The 12,289-nt window shown below is 38.7% G+C and overlaps 1 protein-coding gene across 1 annotated transcript in view; it reads left to right on the forward strand.

The window, feature by feature from the left end:
- The first annotated feature begins 2,778 nt into the window (after positions 1 to 2,778).
- The window catches only part of LOC107590972 (thyrotropin-releasing hormone-degrading ectoenzyme-like), a 122,661-nt gene continuing 113,150 nt past the window's right edge, over positions 2,779 to 12,289 (forward strand). The window contains exons 1-2 of the mRNA XM_016279942.1: positions 2,779 to 3,772; positions 6,444 to 6,717. Of these exons, the coding sequence (XP_016135428.1) occupies positions 3,084 to 3,772; positions 6,444 to 6,717 (963 nt within the window). The 5' untranslated portion in view covers positions 2,779 to 3,083. The remainder of the gene's footprint in view (positions 3,773 to 6,443; positions 6,718 to 12,289) is intronic.

The following is a 12,289-nucleotide window of genomic DNA, read 5'->3' on the forward strand; positions in this document are numbered from 1 at the left end:
TAGCTCAGATGGATCAATGAATGGATCTAAAGATGTGTTCACAACATGTCATTATTACCACAATTATGCTACCTTCAGGTGCACCTGGGAAAATTGCACCTCAGAGTTAGGCATCTTTTATTATGACATCCCACATTCAGGTCAGATACATAACATGGAAGCAGTCTAAACAAAACAATTATATTGTCAACAGTAAACCAAAATAACTACATCTGAATTCATAATGTTGAAAATAAATCATTTCTATCACTTATTTATACATGGCATCAAAACTAAATGTTTGTGTTTCATTAAGCAGCTGTGAAAGCTAAGTGATTAACTTGTTGAACACACTTGTTGTCTGTCAGCTGTTCCGTAGATCACACCTTTAAAATGGTATATATACTGTATATAAATAGCTAAATCCCTGTAGACTTGCTTTTAGCTTATTGATATATATAGTCGTGTCCCTTCCAGTGTGTACAATGCTTATCATCTAGAATTCTGAGTTTCCCACTTGTAAACATGCGTTTGCCTGGCCATTCATGTGCTCAGAACTCTGTAATTACGATATTTCTGACTCCACTTGAAGCGCACATTACATGTTCTATTAAGAGCTGTTCACATATTCAAATTCTAAATTATTAACCATAAATATTACAAGATAAATACTTAACTACATTTTGCTGCTGTAGTCGCTGCATGCCATTTAAAGTATTTCTGCATGCGGTTAGTTGGTACAAGCTGGTAGCGCTCTGAAAATCTGAGTTTACAAGTTGCTGTTATGAGTTCTACAAAGACAGTTTCTTCTATGGAACCATCCTTTGGTTGTGCAGGTCCTGGAACACAATACATCTGTCACATCCGCAGTGATATTCAGTTGAGAGAACAATAAAGAATTTTCTTTAACGTTATCATGATTGTTGGTAATATCAGGTCCTCCAACCTTATTGAGTCAGTCAGGTTTTCCTCTTCCATTGGTTTTGATTGGCAAATGCTAATGTTACTTGTGGACTGCAGGGGGCGTTGTGTTTCTGCTCTGCTTATAGTTGTCCATATCATAAACTGGCCAAATCTCTCTCTCTCTCTCTCCCACTCACTCTTTCTTTCAGTGTGAGTGTTTCTTTTCATCATTCTCCTTTCAGCAGAAATGATCCTCTATGTGCCGGCAGTTGCAGCTGCCCTCAAGGACATTTTACTGATATTTTTTATTCAATTAGCCGCCCTCACAGTCCCTCCAGACTGATCTTGTGTTAAATGTTTTCATTCAACAGGAGGCATATGGTTCACGCACATTTGCACACCATGACACAGGCTTTTAAGTTCAGATGCCAAAAGGAAATTGCTTATTTTTCTCTTTAAATGCACCTCCATTTTCATGTGATCCAAAGATCTCACAATCATTTAAGGGCATTCTATCTCAGCCCCCTTATTTCATAAGAATAGATTTTAAATTCCATAGAAGTAAAGGGAACGAAGAGGATCTTGATCAGATGGGAATCTAAATGCATTTTCTGCCAGTTCTAGTTTAGAGAATTTCAAATGTGAATAAAATCAGTTGAACTAGAAGCCTCCTTTCTCCTTTTCACTTTATCCCCGTCATCTTTCCACCTCGCCTTCTCTCTCCTGGCTTCAAGGGTCTCTTCACACGCTCCCAGCTTTCGTCTCGCTGTGCTGTTTAACCAGCCATGCCAATGGCTGCAAATTGAGAATATTATTTGGTGTTTGGAGCCATCCCTTTGTTCAAAGAGCCGCCACTGGTCTTCCTTTATGAAACAATGACAGATGTACTGAGACAAATGAGTGGTGGAATATATGGAGGGGGATGAGAAGGTGGGGTTACGGTCACTCATGATCATGAAGGCTTTTGGGCATAAATAAATGCTGTTTTTTACTCACACAGGGTCCAGTCATTTGAGACATAGAGTTTGTGGGAGAATTTTGGAAACACAATTGTCATTATTTCTTGTCTTTACTGCCACTAATGGTGCAGAATTACACCCTTCAGGAAACTGATTTGATGATCCTGCCTGATTCAGCACCATGGACAGCATACTATAATAATAATAATAATAATAATAATAATAATATATATATATTTTTTTTACAGTTGCAGCTCACATTGTAAACATATGCTTAATTTGGGTTTATAAAACTGAAACCCTGCCACCCATGCACCAAAATACACACCATTGCACAAAACTAAACTGCTTAATTTTAGTGAATACACATAAGAGTGTGTACTCATAGGGAGATAGTCTCTCTCTTGACTGTCCCACATAACCTGATGCTTTTATTGAAATAATCATTACACATCCACCTTTCACTCTTATGTGGGATGTGTAATAATCGTTGCGTTGAAAATACTGTCACAGCACTGCTGTAAGATTTTAACATGTACATGTCTCAAATGCGTGTATCATTTTCCCATTTAATTTGTCTAAGTTCCATTATTCTTTTGAATATTCATGCAACTCAGCAGTTTTGATGTGTGTGAAAGAGGAGAAAAGTCACATCAGCCTGTCTGAATATGTCATTGTTTAATTAAATGTGATTTAACTGAACATAAGATTTAGACGGAATTACTAGACTGAATTTCTGAGAGACAGAGAGAGAGAGAGAGAGAGAGAGAGAGAGAGAGAGAGAGAGAGAGAGAGCACAGCCCAAAGGCTGAGAGAGAGAGAGAGAGAGAGAGAAAGCGTGAGAGAGAGAGAGAAACAGGGAGAGAACGCATGAGAAAGAGAGAGAAACAGGGATGAGGATGGAGGCAGAAATGATCAGAGCGCAGAGAGATTGCGATTGATCAGGAAGCAGGTGCTGGACCTTCATCCACATCAGACTGAAACCAGAGCAGAAATGGATGTGCGGCAGGACTCGATGAGCTCCAGCATCTGACCGAAAGAACTTCTGATTCACGCGAATCTAGTCTCGAGGTCATCGATCATCAGTTCTTTCATTCTAATCGAAGCTTTGCGCGTTTCGCGGGATCTTCGCCGATTTTTTCGCCTTTAAATCAGTGCGCCGGCTCATCCTCTGCAGTTTGAAGCTGCACCGCATGAACGGAGGCTGATCATGAATATAAAACACATCAGATTCGTCATATAATGGGGATCGAGGACGCGAGCATGAGGAACGGACGGGCTCTGTCTGATCAGTGGGCCGACAGCGTGGTGGTCCGGCCCCGGACGACCGAGCAGCACATCACGGTGAATAAGAGACTTGTGCTGGGCTTCGCCATCTCCATCCTCACCCTCATCGTAGTCACGGCCGTCGCAATCACGCTGAGCGTCAGCTTCGAGAGATGCGCCGCGGAGAGCAGCGGGGCTCTGGCAGCGAACGGCTCCAGCAACAGTAAGTGGAAACAGTCCCGGGACGGGAACATCAGTCACAGAGACTCAGAAGACGGCCAGCAGCCCTGGAGACATCTGCGCTTGCCGGCCACCCTGCGCCCGCGCCACTACGACCTCCGACTGTCCGTGCACATGGAGAACTTCACCTTCTCCGGCGAGGTGAACATTGAGTTTGAATGCGTCCACTCCACGAAGTTCATCGTGCTGCACACGGACCGGCTGGAGGTGGAGAAAGTGCTGGTGTATTCGGACAGTAAGAAAGCGGGCGCCATGAGGATCCAGCGCCGCTTCCACTACCAGCCCAAGCAGGTGTATGTGATCGCGCTGCACAGAGAGATGAAGCCCCTCAGAACTTACAAGATCAACATCACTTTTCACGCGCACATTGAGCACGAGCTCCTGGGCTTCTTCCGCAGCTCGTACGTGCTGAATGGAGAAAGAAGGTAAAAGCGCTTCAGTGTCCGAATCAGACTCTTCCAGATGTTGTTAGAATGCTCTGCTGTTAACATGGGGACTGTTGATGCTGCCTGACGTTCAGGGGCAATTAAGCACTTTTTTTGGCTAATTCATTCTCTCACATAAATGCACAATGGTAACCAAAATGTAGAAAAATAATAAATGAATATGGGATCTCATTCAAACAGTGAAGAAGTTATAAGAATCCTACTGTCACCACTGAGTTACCACAGTATTACCGTAGTAAGTGTATTAACTTTGGTATTATACTAAAAACTATGGTTTTAATAGGACTATTTTGAAGGGAGAATGAGAATAAGCACAGACTTCTTTAATGATCACAGTGGATATTCATTCTTGTGAGATTCATGTGTCAGTGATATTGTATGTAAATCATGTTATGTTGATGCTGCCTGACATTGATAAGTAGATGTTTATCTGCATCTTAGTACAACAGGAACAAGCCTTGTTTTGTAATTATCGTAATTTATTCTTCTGACTAGTATTTACGATGGCTTACATCAAAATCTAATAGTTTCAGTAGTAATGTTAAAAGCAATAGCAGCCATTGTATTTTTGTAAAAAAAATCTGCCATGGTAAGTTTTGTGAGGCTGGCTTTAATTTACTGCTGTTCTAATTTACTGCTGTCCACGTGATGTCCAGATGTCAGTAAAGGGTCAAGTACAACTTGGAGGTGATACGTTTTCAGAGGTCACACAGATCTGAATGAATGCTGGTCAAACCTCTGGGTACTGAAATCACAGCTGTGTCTTATACAGCAATATTTTTTTTTACTATTTATGGCGTTATTACCATAATGCATCAACATATAAGAGATTAGACAGTTAGATTAAGGTGTTCAGTTCAAATGTGCCAAATGTTTAAACTAACAGAATTCATTTTGATGTTTGAGAACTGTCAGATCACCCAGTACCATATTATTCAGCTCTTTAATATAAGCCTTTGAGTAGAAGCTCATTTGTGCATTGATTACAGCGTCTTACAGCCGTTTACAACCTCATATTCAGAGTGATTTCAGTTAGACAGCACTTAATATCTATTTGTTGTTTTCTAGCTTCTGACACTTTGTCCTCTGAGGGAAAAATGGCTTATGTTTGAATCTTTGCCCCAGGTTTTCCTGCATTTGAGACATGTTTAAACCTTGTTTTACCCTGAAGGGATCGCTTTCATGGACACACTTCATAAACCTTTTGTCCATCCACTAGTTGCCTTTTTGTGTTTGCGATACCTGCTGAACCTTCTTCCTCCTTTTAGCTGTAAAACAGCATGTTGAGACCTCAGTGTAACAATTCTTTATCAAACCCATTTTTTTTGATAGTGTTAATATTGTAAGATCCACTGAAGAGCAGCTTTGAGATAAATCTAGCACGCTGATGTTCAGAAAGTGTCCTGCTGCAGCTCTGAGCTCCAAAGGCTGTGAAGATCATTCAGTTTAGTGTAATCAGCGCCTGCTGGCTGCTCGTATATATTTATGAATGCTGAACGGCAGGTATCCCGCAGGATTGAGAAAATACCCTTGTTTATGCAGTTAGATCTGGGCACATGAACCATGTTGTTAGTTCACTTCAAACCGACATCTGGTCGTCTGGTCTTTTTGGAGATTTAACAGTTTTTCCTTCATCCTCCACACATTTTCAGGTACAGCCGTGTCACGTTAGACAACAAACTCAAACACCTGATTTTCACTCTGATATCCCTGTAGAATCTCCTCCTGTGTGTCTGTTAGTCGTCTGATTTCTTATCACCTCCTGCCTGCATCTGCATCTCAACTGTGGTCTGTAAATAGTGTTAAGATGTTTAAATGGTAGTAGCATCTATAAATACTGAATGGAACAAAGAGGAGGTAAACAGATGGGACATTATAGATTCATTATAGACTGTTACTGCATGAATGGCTGCTAATGAAAGTAAAAAGAACTGCAGAAGCAGAAAACCCTCCTCCCTCGTCAGCTGGTCATGCTGTGGGTGGCCAAAGCAATCGTGAGGTTTGAGTCGGGCTTTGATATCCATTAAGGCAGCTTTCTGGAAGCAGCTCACTGCTTTTGCTGCTCTCTAACTTTACATATACTAGAAAATGTCCATGGCTGTTTATGGTCCAGACTCTGATATTCAGACTGTGATTGCGATGTGGTAAATGTGTCTAAATGTAGATTAATAATGATTCACTTATAATACACCAATCCAACTGCATATAAGGTCAGTTTGACAGCTTTTTATTATTTCCTTGTCATCTAAATTGGTTCACGCTCTCAGTTTGTTGACTGTCACAGATGGGTTTAATGTTTACAGCTGTGACAGATATATCAATATTTCTGTGTAGTAATTCTGGTGTGATTTATGATATGTTGACATTTGATGTGATTTAGTTGCTGTGGTAAAAAAAACGATCGGTTTTGTCCCTCTTCACGTCAGGAAGCTCATTAGTGAGATAAAAATGCACAGCGATGAGTTCAGGGATGGCAGTCAGAGCTAATTTGAATTCAGGAAAGTCAGGTGACAACCAGTTTAATGAAGTTCAGGTGAAATGACTTTTCACTGCAGACTCCTAGACTACATAAATTGCATTTAATGTTTCAGAGATTCTTTTTTTCATCTCAACTCTCTCTCATGTTCTTATTCCTGGTGTTATTCTGCAGGTTTCTTGCAGTGACGCAGTTCTCACCGACTCACGCTAGAAAGGCCTTTCCGTGTTTCGACGAGCCCATCTATAAAGCCACATTCAGAGTGAGTCTGAAACACGAGAGCTCGTACCAGTCGCTGTCCAACATGCCAGTGGAGGCCTCAACGTCTGATGAGGACGGATGGGTGACCAACCATTTCTCCAGGACGCCCCGCATGTCGACGTACTATCTTGCCTGGGCCGTGTGCAACTTCACCTACAGAGAAGCAGTTACAGACAATGGAGTTGTGGTGAGTCACATTTTAAGCCCCCAAAACTCAAAGTTAGAAACAGTAAACAGAGATTTAATTATTCCAGAACTCTTTTTTTTTTTTTTTACATTTTTAAAGCTTTTAAAGGCATCACAGATGCTTTTCCAGAAGGCATTCTGTCTTTAACATTTTCCAAATTCTAAGGCAGCCTCTGTATGTTTCAGAGTGAAGACAAAACCAGAATGCATTGCGCAGAGTTCAGTAATAAAGTCAATCCAAAATAGCCAATCCAAAATAGCCAATAAGCTGAGAGAAATCAATATATACTTACAGAATATACACTACTCAAATTTTGGTGTCAGTATGTTTTTTTTTAAAGTTTTTTTTTTTAGAAAGAAATCAAAACGTTTATTTTCAAGGATGCTTTAAATTGATCAAAAGTAATAGATATTTATAATGTTACATAAGTTTTATAGTTCAAATAAATGCTGTTCTTTTGAACTTTCTATTCATCAAAGAATCCTAAAAAAAAGTATCATGGTTTCCACAATTTAAAGCTTTTAAAGGCATCACAGATGCTTTTCCAGAAGGCATTCTGTCTTTAACATTTTCCAAATTCTAAGGCAGCCTCTGTATGTTTCAGAGTGAAGACAAAACCAGAATGCATTGCGCAGAGTTCAGTAATAAAGTCAATCCAAAATAGCCAATCCAAAATAGCCAATAAGCTGAGAGAAATCAATATATACTTACAGAATATACACTACTCAAATTTTGGTGTCAGTATGTTTTTTTTTAAAGTTTTTTTTTTTAGAAAGAAATCAAAACGTTTATTTTCAAGGATGCTTTAAATTGATCAAAAGTAATAGATATTTATAATGTTACATAAGTTTTATAGTTCAAATAAATGCTGTTCTTTTGAACTTTCTATTCATCAAAGAATCCTAAAAAAAAGTATCATGGTTTCCACAAAAATATTAAGCAGCACAACTGTTTTCAACATTGTCGTTGAATAATAAGACATGTTTCTTGAGAAGCAAATCAGCATATTAGAATGATTTCTGAAGGATCATGTGACACTGAAGACTGGAGTAATGATGCTGAAAATTCAGCTTTTTTTGATTGCCCAGTATTTGTGTGTTCTATGCATTTTTATGTTCATTAGTGTATTGAATAGCTATCAACATGCTAACATCATAGTCTATTGCAGAGGTTGTCTGGACCGCAAGGTCCACTTTCTTGCAGAGTTTAGCTCTAACCCTAATCAAACACTCCTCAACGAGCTAATCAAGGTCTTCAGGATTACTAGAAAGTTACTGCCAGGTGAGTTTGATCAAGGTTGGGGCTAAACGGTGCAGGAAAGTAGACCTCGAGGGCCATAGTTAAGAACCCCTGGTCTATTGATATCAATTGTGAGATGAGTATCATGTGTAAAGAGCTGTTGTTTACATACTGTAGTTTCATCTCCTATGAGGTTCCATCTCATTTAGGATGGTCCCTTATAAGGCAGCTGCCAAGACAGCAAGTTTTGGAACAGAGTTTTTATCTTGCTCACAGTGGATATACTGTAAATGGAAAGGTTTGTCTCCACTAACATTAGTCCAGTGTCTACAAAGCCATATAATTGCTTTTAAAAGGATAATATTCATGTCTGCAGCTGGTGTCCACTTTTGCTTATGTCCAGGATTTTGTGAACATGTTTTATGTGAAGTTTAGCCATTAAGATAAATGTTCGCTGTATCACTTTCATCACATGCAACAGCCAACAGAGACATGGTTTATGCGTCGTGTTGCTGATATCACGTTCAGTCAAAGCCCTGTTGTCATATTAGACACTTCCTGACGGCTTCCTTAGTGGTTCCTGCTGTGTGCCCTTGGCCGGCCTCCTCCTCATATTAGTGTAATTAATCTGATCTCCTTCAGCATGACCGCGCTCTTCTTTATATCACTGCTGACTGTAATGTGTGCTTCTATCTGGGGCACTTATACCCACACTGCGGCTTGTAGTGGTTAGCCGTGCGCTAGCATCCCCCATCAATCACATTAAAGCGGCAGGGTAGCCCCTCGCACCATTCATCATAAAGATTCGGCTGTGCGGAGCGAGAGGAAAGATCGTGGGAGAGGAACGTTGGAGAGGAGAGTGGAGTTATTACTCTGGGTTTATGGGGAAACACTGATCTACCACACACACACACACACACAAACTCTGCAGCAGTTGGTGGGGCATAATATATTTCACAGTTTTTAAGGCTATAGATGAGGGGTCTCATACCCAAATGACCTGAGCCAGGTGGTGTTCTCCATTGGTGGGCAGTTGAACAGTTTTACTTTGGGTTTTTAAAACAATGAATTTCAACTATATACATTTATTGCCGTAGTTATACAGTTATTGATGCATTCAACTCATCTTTTCCTCAAATACAGCATAATGCTCTGCATGTTTAGTGGAGTAATGACGCCTGAGATTGTGTTTCTTGAGAACTGCAGGCTTGTTTGTTGTCGTCATCTAACCTACAGCTGTGACTTTAAATTTGTACTTTAGGATTTAATGAGCCATGATGAAAAAAAAAAATATATATATATATTAGGCAACTGTTTACCAATCCTTTACAGTAAAATAAGTACATTCTAAACATTAAAGGCCAAACAAAAAGTGAAAAATGATTACTGAGATGGGTTTAAGTTATCCTTAAACCCATCTCAGTAATAATTTTTCACTTTTAACTATTATTATTAGAAGTGCCGTTTGGAACTTTCATATGGCCTGTTATCTCTATATTAATGACACAATGAAATACTATTCATAATACAATTCACTATACATGTACACAATTGTGCAGGATTCATTAGTGTATGTTTCCTGAAGAAAAAAGGTTTGTTGTCATAATCTTTCATCCTGTAATAATTCTGTCTGGCTCTGAAATTGCTGTTCTTGTAATGTAAACAAATTTGCATGGGTGGAGAAAAATAAAAGCATCCAGTCATTTTATAGCCTAATGTGGTTCCATCAATTTTTTCCATAAATTCCTGGTGGATAGAACCGTATTTCGCTTGTTTTGTTTGTTTATTGTTTCTGTTTGCTTACTGATTCTCCTTTTATCTTTTAAGTTTATTAATTTGTTTTTGCGTTTTGCCAATGTGGTTGTTTGGTTGTTGGTTTTGTTTGTTTAATGGTTGCATTTGGGTTTTTGCTCTGTTTAGATATGGGTTTTGTTTGATGTTGGCTCTCTTTAGATCTTGGTTCTGTTTGTTTAACAGTTTAGTTTTTGTTCTGTTAGTTTAAAGGGTTTTGTTTGTTTATTTGCTTTTGGCTCTGCTTGGGTGTTTGGCATGTTTGTTATTTGGTTCTGTTTGGATGCTCTGTTTATTTATTGATTCTGTTTAGTCTTGTATTTGTTTTGTTAGAGAATACTTTCTTTTCTCTCTCTCTCTTTTCACTTGAGTATTGTTTATTGTGTTTGTTTATTAGTTCTGTATGTTAAATTATTTAATTAGTTTCCTTAGTATAAAGGTTTTCTTTGATATTTCTGTATGTTTGGGTGTTTGGTATATTTGTTTATTCATTCTGTTTGTAAATTAGTTCTGCTTGTTTATTGGTTCTGTTTGGGTGTTGAGCAGCTCATTCAGTTTGATGGGAATTTAAGTGGTTCAGCTCATTAGTTTAGAGGTGCTTCGTTTGGCTACAGTCTTAACCCCTCACAAAATCTACTCCATTAACATGAACATAACTGCTAATTGTTTCTCTTTTTGGTTGTTCTGCTATAAAATCAGATTGTAACTTGAATGCTCCATTAAGACTAGTATAACAATGTTGAATTAATTCAATTTAACTGTTATGTTCCATACCTCACTTTATGTCCAGTTATGACCAAACCATTTCAGATACAATCCTTGTATGTTCTGCAATCTCTTGTAATGATGTCTAACCAAGAGAAAAATGTATTTCTAGAACCATTGTGCCGTCTGTGGCTCGCTCTCCAAAATGATTTGAAGTCTGAGCTTAGATCGTTTGTTTCATCATGGATCATTTCTCTTTACCAGCATACAGGGTATAGTAAACCTGCTGCCGTGTGTGAATAATGCTGAGTCTTCATCATCACACATATCTGTTTTGGTGAACGTGACCTCTGTTTCACCTATATTGACCACTGGACTCTCTCTAGAGCGTCACATATTAAAATTTGACCCTCAGGCCCTTCAGAGTCATGATTTCTGACACACACACACACACACACACACACACACTGAACAGAGTTTCCCTTTTTGACCAGGTGTAAATTTTACTTAGTGTCTTATATTATTTAAAGTGCTAAAATAAGATAATTAAATTAATTAATTAATTAATTTAAAAGAGCATATTTCATTCATAACACTGCAGCAGCCATTATTAAATCTACTGGTTTAGTGTCAGTCAGTTTTATTTATCTTTTCATTAAAATGTTCTTGAATGTAATATCTAATCAAAATTCAACACCACTATACTAAATTTGCTCTTTACATATTCATGAAATTACTCAGCCTGATCAAAAAGTATGTTCAGTGCATTTAATGGACAAAATTGTGATTTTAGCTGTAGGAAACAAATGGCTTGAAATGTCTATGTAGGTTTTAAATTGAAAATACCAGCCTATACCAGCATTAATGTCCATCCTGATACAGACTGATTTATGCTGGTTTGGTTCTGGTCAAGTTGTTTAACCAGTCGAACTGGTCTACACAACACAAGCTGGTGACTAGCTAGACTAACTAGGAATCAAATTATGTAAAACTAGAAGAACAATTTCACATAATGTATAATTGTTATAGCACAGTTTACTCTGGACATTTAGAGAAATGTAAAGCGCCTGAAGTATCCCTCACATTCAGACGTATGTAGAATAATAATTCAACAGGTTGTTAATATCAAGTCAAGTGCAGAATGTGTTGACTAAAGCTTCATCTTTTCATCAGAAAGAGCTTGTTAGCGGATCAATGTCGAGCAGCGGCTCATGGAGAGACTCTCTATTAAAGTTCAATTAACCCCATTTAAGTCTCTGTCAAGCTGCCTTCAACAAAACCAAACAAACAAACAAATGAAGCAGTCAATACTGGAGTCGGATTGAACAATCTTCACACCGGCTGATTAATGAAGCGTCTCTTGATTGTCAACTCGAGTGCTTTGTCTAATTACAGGTTGTTTTAAAATCACATTGATTTGATTGAGCTCTGAATTATTTTCACAGCCCTAAGTGCCGCCCATTCATCTTTATATCAGACACAGAGCTGATCGATACACCAGCAACATGTGAGGTAAACAACACATAATTCAATGTGCATTGCTGCCAGGCTCTGAAACAAAGCCTTTCCTGCTGCTTGTTTTGCACTGTAACTCTGTTAGTGTAGGAGGACATTCATTCTGACTAGATGGATGCCCGTTCAGAAAGCCGTGCCGTGCATCAGCCTTCGGCTAAAAGAGTCCAAGATCATTTTTACTCTGGGAATACATTTCCCACAGAGCCACACCTCACACACTTTCTCTTTCACACTTGTTCTCTCTCCTATCTCCCTTTCTCCTTCTCACACACAGAATAAAGAATCTTGCAATACTGCAAATGCTTTGTCTTTGCTTTTTCAT

The sequence above is a fragment of the Sinocyclocheilus grahami genome, unplaced genomic scaffold, assembly GCF_001515645.1.
Source record: "Sinocyclocheilus grahami isolate Dianchi unplaced genomic scaffold, SAMN03320097.WGS_v1.1 scaffold135.1, whole genome shotgun sequence".
Lineage (NCBI taxonomy): Eukaryota > Metazoa > Chordata > Actinopteri > Cypriniformes > Cyprinidae > Sinocyclocheilus > Sinocyclocheilus grahami.